The 23,771-nt window shown below is 43.4% G+C and overlaps 1 protein-coding gene across 3 annotated transcripts; it reads right to left on the reverse strand.

Moving 5' to 3' along the window:
- Nucleotides 1-486: 486 nt before the first annotated feature.
- CPNE9 (copine family member 9) lies at nt 487-23,758 on the reverse strand. Of its 3 annotated transcripts, XM_087954485.1 has the most exons (9): nt 23,683-23,758; nt 11,380-11,433; nt 10,527-10,573; nt 9,260-9,441; nt 5,787-5,914; nt 4,888-4,990; nt 3,809-3,866; nt 2,430-2,503; nt 487-1,060 (listed from the first exon to the last, which is right to left on the reverse strand). In XM_087954485.1, the coding sequence occupies exons 1-9, from the start codon at nt 23,754-23,756 to the stop codon at nt 908-910; spliced, it is 873 nt and encodes a 290-aa protein (XP_087810611.1). In that variant the 5' UTR covers nt 23,757-23,758; the 3' UTR covers nt 487-907. The 3 variants fall into 3 exon arrangements, with proteins under 3 accessions (XP_087810611.1, XP_087810613.1, XP_087810612.1); XM_087954487.1 differs by lacking the exons at nt 11,380-11,433; nt 23,683-23,758 and adding an exon at nt 10,894-10,938; XM_087954486.1 differs by lacking the exons at nt 11,380-11,433; nt 23,683-23,758 and adding an exon at nt 10,777-10,876.
- Nucleotides 23,759-23,771: the final 13 nt, after the last annotated feature.

The raw sequence follows: 23,771 nt of genomic DNA on the forward strand, positions 1-23,771 counted from the left end.
TAGTCCAACCCCCTGTTCAAGCAGGAGACTCTCTACCATTCCAGACAAATGGCTACCCAATCTCTTCTTAAAAACCTCCACCCAATGTGGGGAGCACCCACATTTGCTGCATGCAAGGTTCTACTGGTTAATTGTTCTCACTGTTAGGATAAATTTCTCCTTAATTCCAGGTTGCTTCTCTCCTTGATTAGTTACCATCCATTGTTTCTTGTCCTGCCCTCAGGTGCTTTGGAGAATAGCTTGACACACATACACCCTTCCTTGTGTCAAACTATTGGAACACTGCTAACATGTCACCCCTTGTCCTTCTTTTCAATAGACTAGACGTATCCAATTCCTGCAAACCATTCTTCGTAGGTTTTAGCCTCCAGCCCCCTAATAATTTTTGTTGCTCTTTTTCGGCACTCTTTCCAGAGCAAAATAGAATAAAATTAGCCCTATGAGCATAGAATACAATAAGACGAGAATAAAACAGCCACATGAGAACCTGGGACCAAGGATACTTTATTGTCAATAACCAGGCAGAAAGAGGGCTCCACGGCACCTTACTAAACAAACTGGCCTTGAAGTAAACACAGCTCCAGGATCCCCGGGACACCGCTGCCTCTTCTGAACTTCCTCTTTTGAGGCTCTTGCCAGGGCTGTGTCATGAAATTGGAACCGTCTCCTTGAGATCCTGGGTGGAGCCACGCTTTTGTGCTGATGTCTCATCTGCTGTGAGAAGCATGGCCTTCATATCCTGCCCGCTTCCCGGTAGTGAACTTGCTGTGTCCCCCCCGCCCACTAAACTAGCCAGTTCTGAATGGAAGAGAGGAAAGGGCCCCTCTCGCTTAGGTGGAAAGCATCTCCCCAGTCCCAGCTGGAGCAAAATTATCTGAATGGCTTCAGGCTGTGGAGAAGACAGAGTTTACTGTGGTCTAGCAGAAAGGGGCTTGATGTCTCGGGTCTTCATATATGAAAGCAGCTGCTCTGGGATTTCAGCCAGGACATCTTTCGCCAGGCGTGCCATGCTTAAAATGTGGTTGCCGGAATGGTCTACGTAGTCTCGGAAGGGCACAAACTGCAACAGCAGGAAAGAGACAAAAAGGCAGCGGGTACTGAATTAGATCCCCAAGTCCGTTACGATCTTCTTGGCTTATCAACAGCAGCAGAACAAAGACAATTTTATATTTCCCAGCTCAGTTTACATGAGCAAAGATATAAGGGCTGAATACCCAACCCACACCACATAGCAATAGCATTTAGGCTTACAATATCACCCCATACCACTTTATAGCACTCTCTGAGCAGTTTGTAACGTAGGAGCATTATTTACATATTGCCCCTAACAATCTGGGTCCTCATTTTACCGACCTTGGAAGGATGGAAGGGTGAGTCAACCTTGAGCCCTGTCAGGATCGAACACTAGACTGTGGGCAGAGTTTGCCTGCAATACTGCACTTGAACCACTGCGCCACCAGAACCCATTTCTGTTGCCCTAGAAATATGTAGATCCACTCTATCTACCATATTGCCAATATTTTAATTTTGTTTTCTTATGCCCACTGGCAATTCAAGTCCATCAAACAAACACTGAGATTGATCATAGCTCATCTGTAGGTTTATAAGTTTTGCAAGAAGTTAAGATGCTCAAATAACTATCTTCCAGACTCAATTCTTCTTGAATTCCCAAATCCCAGCCACGAATAGCAACAAAAATCCTGATATTTCTCTTGGACAGGGAACCGCAAAGCACGTTATCCTTTGTGCTGCAAGATTAAGTAAAATATTGTAAAATTATAACAAAATAAATGCCATATTTTCAGGGTGAAACTCTGATCTGGATGATAAAGTAAGGGTTGATGCCCAGTCCTCTGGGTCATGAAGGGGTACTTTCAGTGGTGGGATTCAGCCGGTTCGCACCAGTTCAGGCAAACTGGTTGTTAAATCGTTGACACACACCCCCCCTATCAAAATGGATCCTGGGCACTCCACTGCAATGGAGAAGCGGCCATTACCTCATAAGAATCTGCCCCCCTCCATATCCTACGACTAGTCACGTATCTTGCTATATCCAAATATGTATTTTAATTTATAGAGGTGTTTAAAGAAGAGCTGCGTCTCTGCCTTCTTCTTTCATTTTGCTTTCACTGCTTCTGGTACCTTATGAAACCATCCCTATTTCACCAGAATGGTGTGCTGTTTTAAACAATTTTGGGGTAAATTTTTTTCTCCTACAGAAGCAAATCAGAGCGAAGATCCTCTGTTCCTAACACAAGGCTCCATGAGGAGCATGGGGAAGGCTCTCTTAAGGGATAATTCTTGCAAAACTCTTGACGTGGCCTTGTTTGACGCTGTTAAAGGAAACAAATCTGGAAGAAGAAGACAATTCACCACAGAAACCTTCCTTTGGCCCATTGTAACCAGCCAGATTCTCAAAGAAGGGTTACCTGTACAATGTCTCTCTCGGCATATCGCCCCCTGGAGGAGACCCGTACTTCATCTCCATCCAGCTCTTCCATGGCTGAAGATAACAACCAAACACAAGATCATAACATTCGTTGCCATTTTCCAGGAGGACTATTACTCTACACTGACACCCAGAATAAATCTTAAGGTCCTTATTTCTGCATTTTGCTCTAGCTTGGCAAAAAAATTGTCAGGACATGCACCCCCATTCAAATCATAAGTCTCTAGCCGCATCTCTCAGAGTAAAAAAGATTGATTGATTAGGAGTTGACATGTTGGCGTTTCCCAGTTGCAGCTGACTCTGACACATCATTCACTTCACCCTTGACCCTGGTCTTCCCCCCACCCCCTGGATGTATATTCTCCAATGAGACACATCCATAGCCAAGTGTCATCAATCATGCTCTCCAGTAATAATTTCAGCAACCGACAGCAAGGAATAGGATAGGGTAGGGTAGGATAGAACAGAACAGAACAGAACAGTAGATTAGGAATAGAATAGTATAGAATAGGGAACGAATAGAATAGAATAGAAGAGAATAGAATAGAACAAGAATAGAATAGAAATAGAATAGAATAGAATAAGAATAAAATAGAAATAGAAATAGAAATAGAATAGAACAGAATAGAACAGAACAGAATAGAGAAAGAATAGAATAGAACAGAACAGAATAGAATAGGGAAAGAATAGAATAGAAATAGAATAGAACAGAATAAGAATAAAATAGAAATAGAATAGAATAGAATAGAACAGAATAGGGAAAGAATAGAATAGAATAGAATAGAATAGAATAGGGAAAGAATAGAGTAGGGAAAGAATAGAATAGAATAGAATAGAATAGAATAGAATAGAATAGAATAACAGCAGAGTTGGAAGGGACCTTGGAGGTCTCCTATTCCAACCCCCTGTTAAGGCAGGAGATCTTATACCATTTTAGCCAAATGGTTGTTCAACCTCTTCTTAAAAACTTCCAGTGTTGGAATATTCACAACTTCTGGAGGCAAGTAGTTCCACTGATTAATTGTTCTGCTATGAGGTTTTGCTTATGGGTGCAACCAGCCAAGGACTGGGAGGCCAGCCTTGATGTTTGATAAGTGAGGAATTCCGTGTGAAACACTTTCCGCAATCTGGGCATTTAAATGGTTTCTCCCCTATGTGTAACCTTACATGATTTATAAAACTAGACCTGCTACTGAAATCTTTCCCACAATCCGGACACTCATACGGTTTCTCTCCTGTATGAGTCCTCCAGTGTCTTGCCAACCTGCACTCTCCCCGAAACATCCCATCCGCTTTTTGGGTTCTTCGGACTCAATTCCCTAATCAACCAAAATTCATCTGAATGTGAAGAGCACTTACCCCCAAACTCAGCAGGGCCCACTCCCACAATGATGACAGACATGGGCAAGGAAGAAGCCTGCAGAGGAGAAGGTTACTCTCTCAACTGCCATTTGACGCAGTGCTCATCCGTTTACAGCACAGGAAACAAACCACAGCCTTTCCAAGTTTTGGAACTTGTATTCCCCATTCTCATGTGCCAAATGCCATGGATGGCTGGTCAAATCGAGGTAGGGGGAAAACTCTACTGGCAGTCCTCGACTTACGACCACAGCTGAACCCCAAAACTTCTGTTGTTAAGCGAGACAGTTGTTAACCGTGTTCAGCTCCATTTTACAGCTTTTCTTGCCACCGTTGTTAAGTGAATCACTAAGTTAGTGACATGATTGTTAAGCAGGGGTGGGATTCAACCGGTGTAACAACTGGTTCGGTGAGCGCGCCCGAGCAGCATTTGCAACTCACCTTTTTGCCGCAAGCTCTGTGTGTAAAACAGCTGATGCGCGGCAATCTGCTGTGCCGCGCAAATCCGCTGAGCTGGAAAACCCGGAAATACAGCACAGACTAGAGCCGGGGCGGGCAGGCCCAACAGCTGATCGTCATAGCGAACTGATTCGCTCACAGCTGATCTTCAAAGCTACCGGTTCCCCAAACCGGCCCGAAACGATAGAATCCCACCCCTGTTATTAAGTGAATCCAGCTTCCCCATTGGCTTTGCTTTTCAAAAGGTCACAAACGGGGATCGATTACACAACCACGGAACACTGCAATCGTCATAAATATGAGCCAGTTGCCAAATATCCACATTTTGATGCCATGGCCACAGTGATGCTGCAATGGGCATAAGTGTGAAAATGGTTGTAAGTCGAGGACTACTTGTACTTTAAGCGTGCCCCTTTCTTGATACACCCACACTCACCCACAAACACACAATTGATGACAGTGCACTGTCCCTTAGATATTTTTTCTGTGTGTGGGTGGCTCACGTGGACTATTTAATGAGGATTTAGGCATTTGGAGCTGGTGATGGTGTTTTTATGCCCCAGGCCTTGACCCTGGTTCCTTTCCTTTTTACCCGATGAGCTACACCAAGGCTGACTCACACTGACAATTGCTTCTTTAGTCTGCAGCATGTCGGAAATCACTCCATCAGTGATGATGAGAAGAACGTAATACTGGGAGCCATCAGTGACCTGGGCAGCCAAACTGGGAAACAGAGAGAGGAGAGTGATGGAGAGCACTGATTTCAGGCACTTTGTGTCCCACAGCCTCCTTCAAAAATCCTGTCCACACTTCCCTTGTCAAAAAAAAATAAAAAAAAAATTACAACATTCTGCCTTGTGAGTAAGCTGAAAAAGCGAGAAGCTGACTTAAGCTTTATTCGGAATCAAATTTGATGCCTGTCAATCCCAACTGACATCAGCTCTCTGCATTTGGACGCCTTTCAGCTCTTCTTTTGCAGGTTGGATCTGGGTTATTCTGCAGGTAAGGCATAAGTTCTTCCTGCTAGGCTACCCTCCCTCCCTTCCTTCCTTTCCCTTCCCTTCCTCTTTCTTTCACCTTCTTTACCGCTGCACAAATCTTGCATGGGCTGCTGTCTTAATAGGTCAAGCAATGGAGATTGCAGTTGCCCGAGACACACTGGATTATTTTGGCTCCCAGAAGCCTTGGCTGAGAGTGGCCTACTTGACTCTTTCATTTTTATTTATGTATTTATTTATATCCCACCTCTATTATTTTTACCAATAACTCCAGGTGACAAACACATCCAACACACCTTCCTCCTCCCATTTTCCCCAAAACAACAACCCCTGTGGGCTGAGAGAGAGGGGGACTGGCCCAAGGTTCACCTGGGCTGGCTTTCATGGTTAAGGCAGAACTTGAACTCACAGTCTCCACTTTCAAGCTTGGTGCCTTATAACCACTAGGCCAAATCACTCTTCAAGGTCTCTTGGGAGACAAGAGGACTAACAAGTGGCTTCCTTGTCTCCTCCCTGCTTACCAGGCCACCAGGTTGATGACAGGTGCAAAGTTGGTGGGTCCATAGAGCTGCACGGTACGTAGGCTTTGGAAATAGGATTCCAGCACCCCTTCGATGCCCTCGCAGTTGGGATTGTCCAGGTTATTGTTCTAGGGAGACAATGGCATGACTCAGCAATCTGGACAGGGCAGGCATGAGAGACTCTTCACTGAACACTCACTCAAAGGGCTCTAGAGCTGGGAATTCTGGGAGGGAGGAAGAGCCCTGTGTTGGAGGAGTCAATCCTTAAGCACTGTTGGTGTTACCTTGTTTGGGAACGAAACATCTCCAAAAAAAAACTACCAAGCTCAGAGAGCCAGCAAAGGATCACACTTCTTTTCAGATAATCAGAGCTGGAAGGGACCTTGTAGGTCATCTAGTCCAACCCCCTGCCCAAGCAGAAGACCCTACACCAATTCTGACAAATGGCAGTCCAACCTCTCCTTGAAGGTCTCAAGTGATGGCGCTCCCACAACTTCCGAGGGCAAGCTGTTCCATTGGTTGATTGTTCTCACTGTCAGAAAGTTTCTCCTTATTTCCAGGTTAAATCTCTCTTTGTTCAGTTTCCATCCATTATTCCTTGTCTGGCCTACAGGTGCTTTAGAAAATAGCTTGACCCCTTCCTCTCTGTGGCAGCCCCTCAAATATTGGCAGACTGCTATCATGTCTCCCCCTGGTCCTTCTCTTCACTATACTAGCCAAGCCCAGTTCCTGTAACCGTTCTTCTTATGTTTTAGTCTCCAGTCCCCTAATCATCCTGGTTGCTCTTCTCTATATTTTTTGTAGAGTCTCAACATCTTTTTTATAATGTAGTGACCAAAACTGGATGCAGTACTCTAGGTGTGGTCTTAGTAAGGATTTATAGAGTGATATTCTTCGACGCAGGAGAATTAGAACTTTGGCTTTTCCTAGTGAAAGACTCATAGAAGTTTTTAACTGAGGAGTGCTTTTGATTAATTTGGCTGGTCGGCATAAGATGAAGCACCAACTAAATGTTGGTGCAGCTATGGGTTTGTAGACCACAATTGATTGTATAATCTAATTCAGAAACAGTAAAGGGCAAGTGAGTGGGAATATCCATATGTGTGAGTGGGTGTGGGTGTGGGTGTAGTGCACGTGCAAAAGTCGAGATCAGCAGTGATTGCACAGTCAAGCGTCCATCCCTTTTTAACATGTGCTGTGTGTATCACACAAGTAAAAAAGAGGCAGGTCTTGGGTTGCCCTGCCCTGGATCATGTCCACCAACATGATCTTTTTTTTTACCCAACCTGCAGATGCCCTTGAGTGGAACTGACCCTGATGTATCCCTCACAATAAAATTTTAGAAAAGAAATATTAAAAGATATAGGACTTCGAAAACCCCGTTCTCTGAATTGGAAACCTTTCTTATTCACTTCTAATCAATGATGTATGGCTATGATAATTTATTCAGTGGTAAAGACATGTTCAAAAACCCTTTCTAGCTCTAATGCAATTTCTAACATCACCGTAAAGAGGTAATATAATTTAATATTATAATAGAATTTTAAATAAATTATTTCTGTGTACCACCATCAATTTCGTTAATGATGATGACCTCAGAGATTCTCTAAAATAACTTCTTAAAATTAGCATGATCCTAAGGTTATAAATTAGCACGATCTAAAGAATTATTAAATCGTAATCCTCAAAACAGCAGCATAGAATTATATGCCATTGTGCAGCTGTGCTTTTCTTTCTTTACAAATTATCCTTATCCACAGAATAATTTTTAAATAATTGGTTAAGAAGATAACTGGAGGCATAGATAGCGAAATGACCTCAAAACCTACGCAGAATACAGGTAGTCTCTGGGTTATGAGCGTTCTTTCAGTAGCCACTGAAAGTTATGATGGTGCTGAAAAAAAATTACAACCAATCTTGGAAGTTTCGGCTGTTGCAGTGTCCCCACAATCATGGATTAAAATTTTCGGGCTTGGCAACCAGCCCATGTTTACAATCATCACTGTGTTACCAATTCTGCCCATTATGGCTGCATGTAAGCAAATTTGCTAAGGTGCGGTTTTGGCGAAGCCGTCATGAAATGGTGACTGTGAGATGCTGCAAATGGCCATTAATGCATCTGTATTGCTGACTGCCTGAAGTTTGGTCACGTGGCTGCAGAGGGAGCTCAACCATTAGAACTTCAAATCCAAGTCATAAATCCCCTTTTTTGAGTCAGTTGTAACTTTGGGCAGGTGCTAAGTGACCGGTCATAAATTGAGGACTACCTCAATCTAACTTTCAAGTGTCTGTTTAGGAATATGGAACTATTTATTTATTTTATTTGGTTTGTCAACTGCTTACAAGATAATAGGTATAAGTAAAAACATAGTTATGAATACATGGATACATATAAGAAAAATAAAAAAGAAACAATAGGACAGGGACGGTAGGCACAATTGGTGCACTTATGCACGCCCCCTACAGACCTCTTAGGAAAGGGGTGAGGTCAATGGTAGAAAGTCTAAGGTTAAAGTTTCTGGGGTTTGGGGAAGAAACCACAGAATCAGGTTGAGTATTCCAGACATTGACCACTCTGTTGCTGAAGTCGTATTTCCTGCAATCAATTTTGATGCGATTAACCTTGAGTTTGTATCTATTGTGTGCTCTTGTGTTGTTATGGTTGAAGCTGAAGGATTCATTGACAGGTAGGACATTGCAATGTATGATTTTATTTACTATACTTAAATCGGACCGAAGTCCTTTTTCTCTAAGAGCGTAAGAAGCTTTCTCACACACCCCATCTTGAATATAGTAGAACTCCCCAATCGACAGACTATTTCTAAAAGGTTCAAAGGTTTCCCCTGTCCAGGTGTGACCAACTCAATGGGGGTGGTGCTCATCTCTGATTCTCAGCCGAGAAACCTGAGTGGTCTGAGACAGTGATCCCCAACCTTTTTATGGGCGGCCCAGTACGGCATTAGCTGCCGCCATTTTGAAGAAGTGCTTCCGGTGAGCTTTCTACCAGGAAAAGCTCACCGGAAGCTTTCATCAAAAGATGGCGGTCTGCCAGCAAACCAGCGCCGTAGGACTTGTTCCACGGACCGGTACCAATCCGCGGACCGGTGGTTGGGGACCCCTGGTCTGAGAGATGTTTCTGTCATCCTGTGGCCAGCATGAAAATAGGGGATGCAGTAATTTCCCCACCAAAGTGGTGCCTATTTATCTATTTGCATTTGCATGCTTTCAAACTGCTACGTGGGCAGGAGCTGGAGCTAAGAACAGGAGCTCACCCTGTTTTGCACTACTTGGGCCTCAAAACTTGGGTTGTTGGCTTTCCAGATGACAAGCTCAGCGTCTTAACATTGAGCCATCATGCCACCCCTGCTACTCCTGCTAAGATGCCAGGTATGGGACTTGGGAATTGCATGTGTATTGGCAGGCATTCTCTTATCATGGTCCCTCCCGTCTTCACTCAGGAAGTTCTTTCTTACCAAAGGGAACTGATGAGACACTTTGCCGTCTGGTGGGACTTTGGCGCCAAAGCCATAAGCAGGGAAAAGTTTGTCGCTGTCATAATCCTGGATGATTTCGCCAACTGCTTTCAGTGCCATGGCATAGGAGCTGAGTTGATAAGGGCTCATGTAATGAAGAGAAGTGGGTTGCGAAGGGTTCCCTGTGAAAAGGCATTTTGTCAGTCTCAAAAATTCTGCATTCCCCCTTTTCCCCCAGTCCAAAGGTGTCATGCCCCCATCAGAGTCTGAATCTGTGGAGGAGGATGGGCTGGAGCCAGAGCCGAGGGAGATCAAGGGGGTGGCTTCATTGGCTTTGGAGGAATGTGGGGAGGAGCAGGCCCAGGGCCCCTCAGGATTGGAATGGCTTGTTAGCAGGGAGGAACGGGGGCAGGATGACCAAGAGAGGGCAAGCAGTGGATAGGAGGAGCAACAGAGCTCAGGCGATGAGCAAGGACTGCCCCCTCCTGATCCGTGAGCAAGGAGAGTGGAGAGAAGGTGGGAACAGCGCAGGCCGACCTGACGACTCGGGAGGAGAGCACCCCGCCCCTCTTCACAAGGCACACCTGGGGACTGAGATTTAAGGAGACGCTGTGGGGAGGGGCGTTTGTCGGGAACAAACACTGAAGTGGTAGAGTTTGGTGTGCCGATATAGACAGTTGGAGTTTGCAGGACTGCTTTTGCTTCTTCCTTACTTGTGGACTTAGTGCCTTCTTCCTGACTTGGTGAACCCATTGTTTGTTCCTTGGTTCGTGGACTCATTTCCCTGTTCTTTTGCTTTGCTGGACTGGGTGCAGCCAGAGGCTGCTGTGTGTGTGTGTATACGCGTGTGTGTGTGCTTTGCTCTGGGACTTGCCAAGAACGTAGGAGCGTTTGAGGGGAAATTTGGAGCAGTAAAGGGGAGTTTGAACTCTCCGCTGGCTGTGTGACCTTCGTATCTTGTCCAAGGTCATCACAAAAGGTTTCTTGGAGTCACAATACAAATAAGTCCTACATCTTCCTCCTTAGCCATCCCTATTCAGTGGGCCCACCTGAATTCTCGTCCTATCTCCCCAAATAACGGGAGCAGAGAGAGTGCCCAGACGTGGCCCCCTCAAAACGAAGGGATAGGAAGCCAGGCAGTGGATAGGAAGAGGGCTGAGGGCTCATGAAACCCTCAGCAAGCATCGGGGTCAACCTGACCACTTTGTTACCAGCAGCAGAGCTGCACTTAGTTCCCATAGCGACAACGCAAGCGTGCCTCACTCACCATTGGAGGCCGTGAAGTCAATGGCAACCGTGAAATTCAGCTGCGTCCTAAGGATGGTGCAGAAAAGAGAGAGAGAGAAATGGATGCTGCCATCCTTGGGGATGCCTTCCAATGTCCCAAGGGCGCTCCCTTTTTTGGGTGCTAGGCAATTGATCTTCTCACCAGCACCAGCAAGTCTCCCTCTTGAAGAGACCGGAGCATCCCTGCCTTCCCCAACGTGCCCCTCCTGAGGCACCTACTTCCTTATCACCTTAAAAAGTCATTGTGCTCTGCCCCTGAGGCCCTCTTATAGCTCCCCCGCAATGCCTCAGAGGCAGTGGATAGGAAGAGGGGCTGAGGGCTCATGAAACCCTCAGAAACCAGGGACCTGAGAGGCATCCAGGAGTTTCAACCGACGCACCCGCCTCGAATGTAATCAACAAAGGTGAATTCTGACTGCACTGTGAATGACAGAAGGGTTACCTACCAGGAACAGAGAAAAACAAACAAAAGAGAAGGAAAGAAAGAAAGAAAGAAAGAAAGAAGAAAAAGCATGAGATATTCCGGAGGGTGCAGTCACCTGGGCAGAAAGATAGATTTGGGGGAGGGGATGTCTGTTTCTGGATTGCCCTCAAGAGAAGTGAATCGGGAAGAGAAGGGAAATGTGATTGGCTTCCATAACGCAAGCAAGTGGTTCCTTTTTTTTTTTTTTTTTTAATAGAGCAGCTAAATCGTTTGACTGGAAAAAATCTGAATTGTGCCCCAGTGAAAAGATTCCCATCAGCTTCACATGACTCGATGCCCTGATCTGTAAGGGATGTGGGGCTAAGGGGATGTGGGCTAAGAGGGGCGAAAAAAACTGTCCTACACTTACAGTCCCCGAGTTAGTGTACTTCTTTTTCTTGCACTTCTTCCTAGGGTTCGAAACCTGGAGAGGGAAGAAAAGAGTGAATGAATGAATGAATGAGAGAGAAGCACTTTTTTTCCTTTAATTAATAAATTAGAGAGCCAATTTGGTCAAGTAGTTAAGGCACCAGACTAGAAACTAGGAGACCGTGAGTTCTAATCCCACCTTAGACATGAAACCTGGCTGGGTGATTTTGGACCAATCGTTAGGAAACTGTGAGTTCTAGTCCCGCCTTAGTCATGAAAACCAGTTGGATAATTTAGACCATGGGTGTCAAACTCACAGCGTCACGTTGCTGTCATGTGACTTTGTCCCCTTTGTGGAGCTGGGGTGAGGTGTGGCCAGCACAGGACACATCTGGCCTGCTAGCCACCAGTTTGATACCCCTTGATTTAAACCAATCACCAGAGGTGGTATTCAGCCTTAGCAGAGGTGGTATTCAGCCGGTTCGGACTGGTTTTGGCGTACCAGTAACGGAAATTTTGACTAGTTCGGAGAACCAGCAAATACCACCTCTGACTGGCCCCACCTACCCACCCCTGCCGTTAGCTCTCCTATATTCAGGGGTGGGATTCTACCAGTTCGCAGCTATTCGCTACAACCGGTTGTTAACATTCTAAGCAGTTTGGAGAACCGGTTGTTAGAAGAAATTACTGGCCTAATCCTGTAAGGAAGGCAGGAAGGAAACATTCTGATGTTGCTCACAGAAACTGCCTCTCCGTTAACCCTTATTACATTCTTGGTAGGACTAGACTTCCTGTCTCTGGAACTTCTCTGGAGTTTTTTCCCCCTCCTTTGCTGGTACTTTGCTTGTGTGAAATGACCATTCAAAGTTAAAATGGCACTGAAAAAGTGACTTATGACCATTTTTCACACTTACGACTGTTGCAGCATCCCCACAGTCATGAGAGGCCAGTCGAGGAGATGTGTTAGGAATGTAAGTCACCTAACAGTTGGGTTGGAAAATATAAAAACCAGGAAAGACATTTTAATACTGTCTCTTTAAGGGAATGCTAAAATTGTAATTGGGTGTGGTTTCTCAAACGGCCATAAGATGGAGCTAGAAACCTGGGTTGTTCTGTTCTGTTGTTGCTGAGAGTGTTGCCGTTCCTGCATTTCCCTATTGACTGTTGCTGATCATCGTTATTCTTGGATTTGATGTGAGTCGATTTACTGAACTGTTTTTGATACTGGACTTTGTTATTGGATTATTCCTGGACTGAAAACTGACTGCTTTAACTGTGAATAACTTGGACTGTTTGTTGAACTTTGCTTAACGGTTTTACTGGAAGTAAAAACCTACATTTTACTATACAGTGTATCTGTGTGCTGGTTGTGTGTTATTCTTCACCACTCTCACTACGCCTCCCTGTCTGCGCTCATTCTCCTAACGGGGAATTACCTCAACACTGGTTATGGGCCCAGGCCATACCAGGCTCAGATAACTGAGAGTTGGTGTGAATACACAGTACCGTATACAGACAGCTGTTTACTGTTTAATTGTGGGTTACTATCCTGGTAAAGATGGCACAAGACCCGTAAACAAGTCTATCACTGATAACCCTGTTGGATGGAACAAACTATGTTTCCTGGTCTATGAAGTGCAGTCTACTTCTGCATAGAGAAGGGTTATGGGCTGCAGTTCTAGATTCACCGGATGTAAATGCTTGGGATCCAGATGATGAGGACGATGCCAAGAAGTTAGCTGACTTTAAATGGAACAACAAACGAGCTCTTTGTATAATTGGACTAACACTGAGTGACCAGCAGTTAGTCCATATTTGTGGAGAAGAGTCTGCTGCTAGGTGTTGGGAGAATTTGAAGAGGATTTATGTTTGTGACAGTGTAGGTGCACACATACATCTTACATGTAAACTGTTTAGAGCACGTCTTCTGAAAGGTGGAGATATGCTAGCTCATTTGAACTTTATGAAAAGAACTTTTCAAGAGCTACATGAAAAGGAACTTATATTTTCAGAGCTGCATCAAGTTTACATCATTCTTTCCTCATTGGATGAAAGTTATGATGATTACGTATCTTCACTGGAAGTCCTGACCAAAGATGAACTGACATTGACTGACATAACCGAAAGATTGTGAGAAGAGGCAAGAAGACAGCTGGATAGGGACCAACTGAGAAAGGAACAACTACAAGAAGAGGATTTGTGTTCAACTGCCTATACTGTTAGGAAATGTTTTTCTTATGGGACTAGGGGACATATAGCTAGATTCTGTAAGAAGGGAAAACGACAGAATACTAGTAATCACCAGAAGGCTAAGAAGAATGTTAATTTAGCTATGTCTAGCAATTCAACTGTAAACCATGATTTGTGGGTTGTTGATAGTGGAGCATTGCAGTGCATTACTAAAAATAGAGAGAGGTTTGTAAAGATGTCCACGTAAACAACATGTATCATTGGCAAATGGATGGAAGATGAAAGCGTCTGGTGAAGGTACTGCATATTGTTCATGTATAAACGAGCATTTAACTATGTTATATGTACCTAAACTGAAATTTAATTTGTTATCAGTAAGGGCTTTAGTTAATATTGGTTATGTAGTAACCTTTAGGGAAGATAATTGTACAATAGAGAAAGAGGGTAAAAGTGTTACTGCTAATTTAGAGAATGATTTATATGTGATACATGATGACCAGTTGCAGATGGCTAACTCTGTTTATAACAATGTTAAGCCACATGATGAATGTATACATTTACTGCATAGACGTCTGGGGCACATTAATTTCAAAATGCTCAAACAAACTGTTACTTTGTCAGAGGGAATAAAATTAAAACTATGTAGTAAGTATTTAAACTGTAATGCTTGTAGCCAGGAGAAAAGCAAGGTTACTCCAGCAAACAGACTTAATGGGTTTAAGACCAAAGAACCTTTAGAGGTTGTGTTTACTAACATAATTGGTCCTAAAAAACCCAGTTTGGGAGGTGCCTGCTACGTTTTGAGTATAATGGACCATTACTCACAGTACGGTTTCTGCTATCTCATGAAAAACAAAACAGAAACATTCCAACATTTTTTTAATTGGCTAAGGTTTGCAGAGAGAAAAATGAGGAGTAAAGTAATTACTTTAGTTACTGATAATGGGACTGAGTTTGTTAAAAATAGATTCCAAACAATGCTGAAATTGGCTGGTGTCAAGCATAAACATTCTGCACCTTACAGGCCATAACATAACTTGTTTGTAGAACCAAGAGGGCAAACATTACAAGCCATGGCTCGTACTATGTTATCTGATTCAGGTTTGCCTGAAACACTGTGGGGTGAAGCCATAATGTGTAGTAACCATGTGTTAAACAATGTAGTAAACACAACAGCTGGTGAATTGCTATTCACTTGTTGACATGGCAGAAAACCAAATTTAAGTTACCTACACACATTTGGAGCTCCAGCATAGGTGCACATTCCCTCACAAGTAAGACTGAAAGGGCAAAATAGAGCTAAGAAATTATTTTTTGTAGGTTACAAGGCCAACCATAGATCATTTAGATTCTGGGATCAAGGCACAGCTCATGTTTATTGTAGCGATAGTGCTAAATTTCTTGAGCACATTGGGTGGAATAAACTGGAACAGGAATCCAGCAATGGTATTATTATTGACACCCAAATAGTCCCTAAAGATGAATTAAGTAAACCACAAATAGCCATTAAAGAGGAAGAACAGGCACAGGAAGAAATAGGAGAACAGGCACAGGAGGAGATAGAAGAACAGGAGCAGGTGGAACAGGTGAGTCCACCAGTAAGCCCTGTATTACCAAGACGTTCAACCCGAGTAACACGACCACCTGATAGATATCAGTGTTGTATGCCAAGCAAATACAGTTCCAAATAACTATAATGAACTAAAACTGTATCCTGCTAAGGATCAGGCTGCTTGGCAGGAAGCAATGGATAAGGAACTGAAATCCTTACAAAGGTTGGATGTATATGAAAATGTCAAGTTACCACCAGGTAAACATGTCATAGGATATAAATGGATTTATAAGCTAAAGACAGGTGTAGATGGGACTGTTACCCATAAAGCCAGGTTAGTAGCACAAGGGTTCAATCAGACAGCAAATGACTATGGTGAGGTGTTTGCACCTAGTCTGAAAGCTACTATATTATGGGCAGCTTTAGTGTGGGCAGCTAAGGAGGAATACATTGTAAATCATTTAGATGTACAGACGGCATATCTGCATGCACCATTGCAACACACTATTTATTTAAAGAAACCTTTAGGTATCAAAAATGATAATACAACTGATTGCTGGAGATTGAAAAAGAGACTTTATGGCTTAAAGCAATCAGGATACGAGTGGAACCAGTGTATAGTTAAGGAATTAACAAAGATAGTTTTTGTAGCTGGCATGGCTGATCCATGTTTATTTAAAAAGGTAAGTGATGGTGTAGTGTCATTGTTGCTTATTGTTCACTGATGACATAGCATTAATCACCAAAACTGAACAAGAAGCTACTAAAATAATATCACTGTTAGAGAAGAAATTTAAGATGAAACAGTTCGGGGAAATTAAACAATATCTTGACTTAAAGATAGATAGAACTAGGGGAGGATACAAAATCTCACAGGCAGATAAAATTAACCAATTACTAAAATTTTTTAAAATGGAACTTTGTAAACTGGCTAAAACACCAATGAGCCAGGAGTTTAGCCACAGTGATGTTCAAAGTCCTGTTTTTGATAAGAACATTTATCAGTCTTTGATTGGTAGCTTATCATATCTCAGTAATTGGTCAAGGCCAGATATAGCATACAGTGTTAACCAATTAGCTAGATTTAACGCTGAGCCAACTGAAAGGCACTGGCAAGCTGCTAAGCGTGTGTTAAGATATCTGAAACAAACGATGCATTATGCATTATATTTGGAGCCTAAGGATGAACTAAGTTTAACTGCATATGCTGATGTAAGTTTTGCTACAGACATAAATACACGTTAATCTACATCGGGTACTGTAGTATTATTGGGAAAGGTGTTGATTGGTCTATTCGACAGAAACATTTAAGTTTGTCAACAATGGAGGCTGAATTCTCATGTTTGTCTTTGTTATGTACAGATTTAGTTTGTTATAAGCAATTATTGATTGACATAGGAATTGATGTAACAGATTCTATTGTTGTTTATGAAGACAACCAATCAGCAATACAGATGGCTTCAAATCTTGCTTTAAAGACAAGATCAAAACACACAGATTTAAGATATTTAAATGTGAGACAATGTGTGCAAAGTAAGATGATTAAGCTGGAATACTGGATGTCAGAAAATAACATCGTAGATCATTTTACAAAAGCCCAAGGCTCTGTAAAGCATAAGGCTTGCTGTGAGGATTATGGACTTAGAATGTAAGGTTGTATATATTGTCCTACCCAAAGGGGAGAATGTTAGGAATGTAAGTCACCTAACAGTTGGGTTGGAAAATATATAAACCAGGATAGACATTTTAATACTGTCTCTTTAAGGGAATGCTAAAATTGTAATTGGGTGTGGTTTCTCAAACGGCCATAAGATGGAGCTAGAAACCTGGGTTGTTCTGTTCTGTTGTTGCTGAGAGTGTTGCCGTTCCTGCATTTCCCTATTGACTGTTGCTGATCATTGTTATTCTTGGATTTGATGTGAGTCTATTTACTGAACTGTTTTTGATACTGGACTTTGTTATTGGATTATCCCTGGACTGAAAACTGACTGCTTTAACTGTGAATAACTTGGACTGTTTGTTGAACTTTGCTTAACGTTTTACTGGAAGTAAAAACCTACATTTTACTATACAGTGTATCTGTGTGCTGGTTGTGTGTTATTCTTCACCACTCTCACTACGTCTCCCTGTGTGCACTCATTCTCCTAACGGGGAATTACCTCAATAAGATGCGTGCCTCAATGTGAGTGATATTGAGTTGGCCACGCCCATCCAAAAACATGACCCACCAAGCCAGGCCCACCAACTAAGCCATGCCCACAGAACAGGTTGTTAAAAAAAATTGAATCCCACCCCTGCCTATATTCCCTTGGTTTTTTAGCTCAGCTGATTTGCGTGGCAGAGCGGATTGCCGCTTCAGCTGAGCTAAAAAACAGCTCAGCTCACTCACTAGCATTTGGACAGAAGTCAGTCTTTGAGCCCTGTGTGCGCGCGCAAAGCACGCGCACATAGAACCACTAGGAGAAAATTTGTAAACCAACCACTGCACCTTAGGCATGAAACTCGAGTAGGTGACTTTGGACCAGTCAATCTCTCAGTCCAACCCATGTAGGGAAAATAAGAGGAGGAAGGAATTTTGGGTATATTCTGGCATTAGTCATAAAAAATAATAAAGGTAGGATAAGAATAAATAAACAAATAACTCTAGCATCAAAGTTCCACGTATGCAAATGCTGCTTCTCCCTTTGGGGCTTCTATAGCCCAGAGATACAGGTTCATGGAGCTATAAGGCACAGAAGCCTCCTTCCCCAGCTCCTCTCTGAAAGGCAGGGGCATCTATTTTTTAATTTAGGCTAGGCACTGCCAAATAGCAGCCCATGCAAGTTAGTGTGGGAAGATGCAAAAATGGACCACAGATTCATCCACCCAAGGAGAAGCAAAGACGTTTCCAATTGATAAAAGATATTCTGAAAGTTGGGTGTTTCCAGATGAGACTTTGATGGAGAAATTTTCCAGCTTTGTTTATCAAATAGCAATAGCACTTAGACTTATTATGTATTGCTTCATAGTGCTTTACAGCCCTCTCTAAGGGGTATACAGAGTCAGGCTATTGCCCCCAACAATCTGGGTCCTCAGATTGGAAGGATGGAAGCTAAGTTAACCTTGAGCCGGTCAGGATCGAACTCTTGCCAACTCTTAGCCTGCAATATTGCATTCTATCCACTGCGCCACCACAACTCTTCAAATTGCAGCATATAGGGTGATCCTAAATGAAGTTGGTTTCCCAATGGAGTCCACTTGTGTTAACCCGTAGTTATTGTTGAGGTAATTCCCCATTAGGAGAATGAGCGCATATAGGCATGAAATGAAATTAAGCCCCTCCCCCCAAATTAAGGCCTATATTAAAACATGCGAAATGGGGGGGAATGGTGGGGGGGGGCTTGCCGTTAGGAAGTACTCTTGTTGCACATCCGGATATGGTGCTGCCTGCGTTGACCCCGATACGAAGTGCCCCACCAACGCCAAGGTCAACATCCAAGCCATCGCCGCCCGCCTGCCCAAAGATGCAAGGGGGGGGGAAATTAAGTCACCCCCGAAAAGACGGCCTAGCCATTTTTTCGGGGCTCAAAAAAAAAATAAGACCCGGCCTTATTATATGAGAAACACGGTATTGGTCCCCAAAGATACAGAACCAGCTTTCTTAGTTTTGCACTACATTACATCATAATCTTCCGTAAGCAAAGAAATAACACTCTGCAAATACGTGGCAGCAATAGTTTTAGATGCCCTCAGAGGAAAACCCTTGGGATGGGGGAAATTTTCCACTTATGGCTCTGAACAGCATATGCATATTGCAGAACTTGAAAAGATGTACTTTAAGCACATAGCACTGATGTACATGCTAAAATATGTATGAAATTGCTCGTGCCCATAATAAAAAATATAACTGTTAATGTATGACTAGGCTTCGTCTTTATAGCACTCAACTGATCGTTTTAATCAGATTTTTTTTTACATCTTCCCTGAACATTTCAATCAGAATCTATCAGAACAGAACTGAAAGGGACCTTGGAGGTCTTCTAGTCCAGCCTCCGATTCAAGCAGGAGACTCTACCCCTAGGGTCTTCAAACTTGGCAAGTTTAAGACTTGTGGACTTCAACTCCCAGAATTCCTGAGCTAACATGACTGGAGGAGGAATCCAGGTGTGGCCTTACTAAGGTTTTATAAAGCTATACTTATAGTTCATGCAATCTTGATTCTATGCCTCTGTTTATATAACCAAGGATTGCACTAGCTTTTTGGGCTGCCGCCCCAGTTTATATACAACATTTGGAGAATATTGTATACCAACTTTCTTTGAAGAAAGACAATTATTGGTCACAGCTCCCAGACTACCAGATCAAGAGTCTTTTGGTGCAGGTGGACAATGAGAGATAGCTAATACCCCATCAGATACAATTACTATTGTCTCGCAAACCTCTGGTTTAGGCAGACTAGCTCCTAGTACCCATCTGACAAGAAATATCTTCCTGTAAAAGAGACCTCAAAAGTGATTGGAGGTTCACGTCAGCTTGTATATCATAAATTCAATATATGTCTTTTTAGTTTTGTAATTTGGTTTATCATTGTAAGAAATAAGTAAATTCAAAAATAAAATGGTATATAAGGTGCTTAAAGGTTTCACAAAATAGGGGTTGGACTGGATGACCTGCAGGAAAAATGGTAGTATAAGATCAATCTTTAAAATTGTATCTTCGGAAATTAGAAAGAGGCTCTGATGAGGGGATGCTACATTCCTTAACACTAAGGAAAGATGCCACGTGGGCAGCCAAAGTGTGAGGTACAGAGGGGTACGGATGAGAACTTAACAGAAGGAGAATTCTCCCTGGAGACATTCTGGGATTAGTTGCAACACCTGAGGGCAAATCCAATGAACTTGAACTTGGGAGGGAATAAGTCTCAAGAAGGAGGAAACTTGGGTGACAAGATAAAACTGTATATAAAGTATGATTTGAGGTTCTAAAGATGTGGCTTTTGATTCTGAACCTGCTTGTTGAGGTTCTAAAGACCACCGACACTTAGCAAACTGTCTTGTTATTTCTTTTTAATAAATCCTCTTTGTTTTCAACAATCCAAGGTTTTTTTTTTGTTGGCTTTATTTCCAACATCATCATTATCTAAGATACTGGACATACCCATACCTAATCCACCAGTTATGTCAGTTGTCCACCTGATTCCTATATGTAAGTCCTGAATAATGAAGTAGGACCTAAGCATTGTTATTTTCTTCACTATGTGTCACGCTGATTTCTACACTTTCCTCTCCCATATATTCCATTAATAAAAAGATCTTCTAATTTGGAATGGAAAATTATTTATGACATTTGCAGTGTCCTGGGGTCGTGTGACCACCTTTTGTGACCTTCTGACAAGCAAAGTCAACGGGGAGGCCAGATTCACTTCACAACCGTCTTGCTAACTTAACAACTGCAGTGATTCACTTAACAACGGTGGGGTGGCAAGAAAGATAAAATGGGGCAAAACTCATTTAGCAACTGCTTTGCTTAGCAATAGAAATGTTGGGCTCCATTGAGGTCGTAAGTCAAGGACCTGTATACATCTCGTCTGTGTTCTGACCTAGGCTTCCCAAAATCATGAAGCAGACTCCTCGTCCCTTTTATTTAGGCTAAAGTGAACTCCGCTCATTCACATCCAGCAAAGTCCTGGCCAACAGACTTTCAAGAGATTTTACAACTACAGACCTTCATCAGGCTTGGAGAGTTGCCAGGCCGATATCTTCCAAACGCCACACTGTAGCAGCAATTACTTGGCAAGGAGTCAGGAGCAGATCTTCACTCTAATGAATTGAACTAATTGTCTCCTGCAAACACCACTCCCCTTTCACTCCTCTTTATCCCCTGTGGGAGGGGCCATTTACTGTCCACCTCAGTCTTCCCGAGTCGACCCTTGTTCCTTAACTGTTCCCTTCTCCTGGCAGCTCTGTGCATGTGCACACTGGGAACAGGCTCCAGCTGTTCTTCTGCCTCATTGATGTCCGACTCCGAAGGCAGCTGATAACTGTCAGACAGCCCTGGCCCCATCTCTGTCTCGGACACAGAGCCCTCGTCAGAGCCTTCCCCAGACTCCAGGACTGGCCCATGTTCCTCCCCAACCTCCTCACTGTCTGAGTCTGCCAGCTGGCGGGCCACAGCACTCTGATAGCAACAGCTCCTGTTCTTCCTTAAGGATCTTTTCCACCTTCTCTCCCATCCTTTTAATATGGCAATGCTGGTCTCAACCAGGGTTCCTCTGTAGTAGATACATTGTGTTTAATCACTGTCTTTGAACACTCCCTCATCACAGCAGAAGCTGGATCACAAATGAAGCCCGTGTCATGGAAATAACTGCATTGGATAACCTACCTTCCTCTGCACTACAAAACCCACAAGCCCCGGTCACCAAACATCAGGAGTTAAACATTGAAAGAATTGTACTTCATACGTCCGGGTTGCACTAGAAATGGGTAACCTGCCATCAGAATATTATCATCTCAGCATTTGGACAATTGCAGCTGACAATGCTGCCTTGGACCTCTGAAGGAAATACAGGTAAGTGTTCAGACCCAAATCTTGTTCCAAGTAAACAAACACCAAACAGAGATAAAAGCAAAACCTTTCAATGCTTCTCTGCGTATTCTGTTAATTCACGGTTAAAAGGCTATTAAAACGAATTGTCTCTGATAAGAATGAGCCTTGCCAAGGTTGTGCAAGGCTGCCAAAAGCACTAGATAAGTTGTCAAGAAATATTCCAAACAAAAAGTCTTCAAACGCAAACCCAGATAGTCCGAACTTCCGCAAGGCTTGAAGTGCAAGAACTTCTTTGCTTCCTGCAAAGAATACCGGTCTCTCAGGCTGGCTTTTATCTCTTAAGGGAGGGGCCATTACCTTGCAGCCTTACTCCCGAGTCACCCGTGCTGCTGCAGCTGCTCTTTCCTTTGAAAGCCTGGGCACAGGCTCCTCAGTGTCCTCTTCATCACTGCTGCCAGCCTCCACAATCTCCGAAGGCAGCACTCCATTCCCTGATGTATTCTGTCCCAGCCGAAGTTTCCGAAAGCAAACACAGATAAACTCCAAAACTGAAATGTTCACGGCTTTATTCCACAAATAACCCTCTTTGTAGATAACAGATGGTTTGCAGCCAACTAGTCCAATAAATCAGAGTCTGTAATCATCACACTAACTCCTTTGAACTTTTGCCTTTTGCAAAGGCAAAAAGCCATCTGAAACCAGACTTATATTCCCTAGAGGGAGGGGCCATTAATTACAATTCTTACTCCCGAGTCACCTGTGCTGCTCTTCCATGAATCATCTTACTCTCACTCACACCCAGCACAGGCTTCTCGGGAACATCCACCTGATTGCTGCTGGCGAACCACTCCCTGATGGTCCTGGCCCCATCCCTACATCACATGCAGGCCCCTCATCTGAGTCCTCGCTCTCCGAGACCTCAGTCATCCACACCTGCTGCTGGCGAACCACAATAGGTAGCCCTCGACTTAGCCCAGCATTTATGCTAAGTGAAACATTTGCTAAGTGAGTTTTGCCCCCATTTAACAATTTTTCTTGCCACATTTGTTAAACGCATCACTGCAATTGTAAAAATTAGGAACCCTGGTTGTTAAAGTGAATCTGGCTTCTCCCTTGATTTTGCTTGTCAGAAAGTCACAAAAAGATGACCCCGGGACCCTTAGAGCCATCATAAATAGGAGTCCTTTGTCAGGCATCCGAGTGTTAATCATGTGACCGTGGGGATACTGCAATGGTCATAAGTGTGAAAAACAGTCCTGAGTCACTTTTTTCAGTGCTGTTGGAACAGATGCTAAATGAACAGTTTTAAGTCAAGGGCTACCTGCATGGGATATAAGTTAACAAACAAACAAAATCAAAAGGCTGCTGGATTGTGATGTTGAGACAGGACTAATGCTAGCAAAATTCATTAGAGCCCAAGCACAAGAGGGTCCAAGAAGCAGAAACCCAAAACAATCCCCTTCTGGATCCAGATCTTTCACCAATTGTTAACTGATGTCACTGGGTTGCTCTACCCCCGGGATGGCGAACCTATGGCACGTGCCACAGGTGGCACGCAAAGCCATTTGTGCCAGCATGTGAGCTGCAGGCAAACTTACCTCACTGCGCATGTGCGCGCCTCACAGCTGATTTTCGGTGTGTTTGAGGCGTATTTCGTCCTCCCAAAGGCTTGAGGAAGGCCTCTGTCAGGCTTCCACAAGCTTTGTAGGCCAAAATCTAGCCCTGTTTCATCACTTCCGTTGTTTTGTGCATTGCTTTCTGGGTGCTGCTGGCACGCGAGTGCAAGCATGCAAGCGCCCGCACAATTTTTGGCACAGGAGCCCCAAAAGGTTAGCCGCCACTGCTCTACCTCATTGAGGACTAGAAACATGTTTGTGTGCATTGTTTTTAAGCCCATTGTCCTCAGGTGTCCAGATTTCTCAGCAGAAATGTAATTTGTTGGCTCCGAGAAGTACAAGCACTGCAAAACAAAACAAAAAAACCCACGGATATTGTTCAAAACAATCTGTGTTTTGTGCCAGGAGAAAGTCTTACCTCATAGACTGTGAACTGGTTTTGGGCGCGAGAGAGTTCCCGATAGCTTGTGGCAAATTCTCCGATGAAATCATGGCTGCCGAGACAAT

This window comes from Notechis scutatus, chromosome 2 (assembly GCF_049901735.1).
Source record: "Notechis scutatus isolate UNSWTSFEM ecotype Mainland chromosome 2, rNotScu1.2, whole genome shotgun sequence".
In the NCBI taxonomy this organism is placed as follows: Eukaryota; Metazoa; Chordata; class Lepidosauria; order Squamata; family Elapidae; genus Notechis; species Notechis scutatus.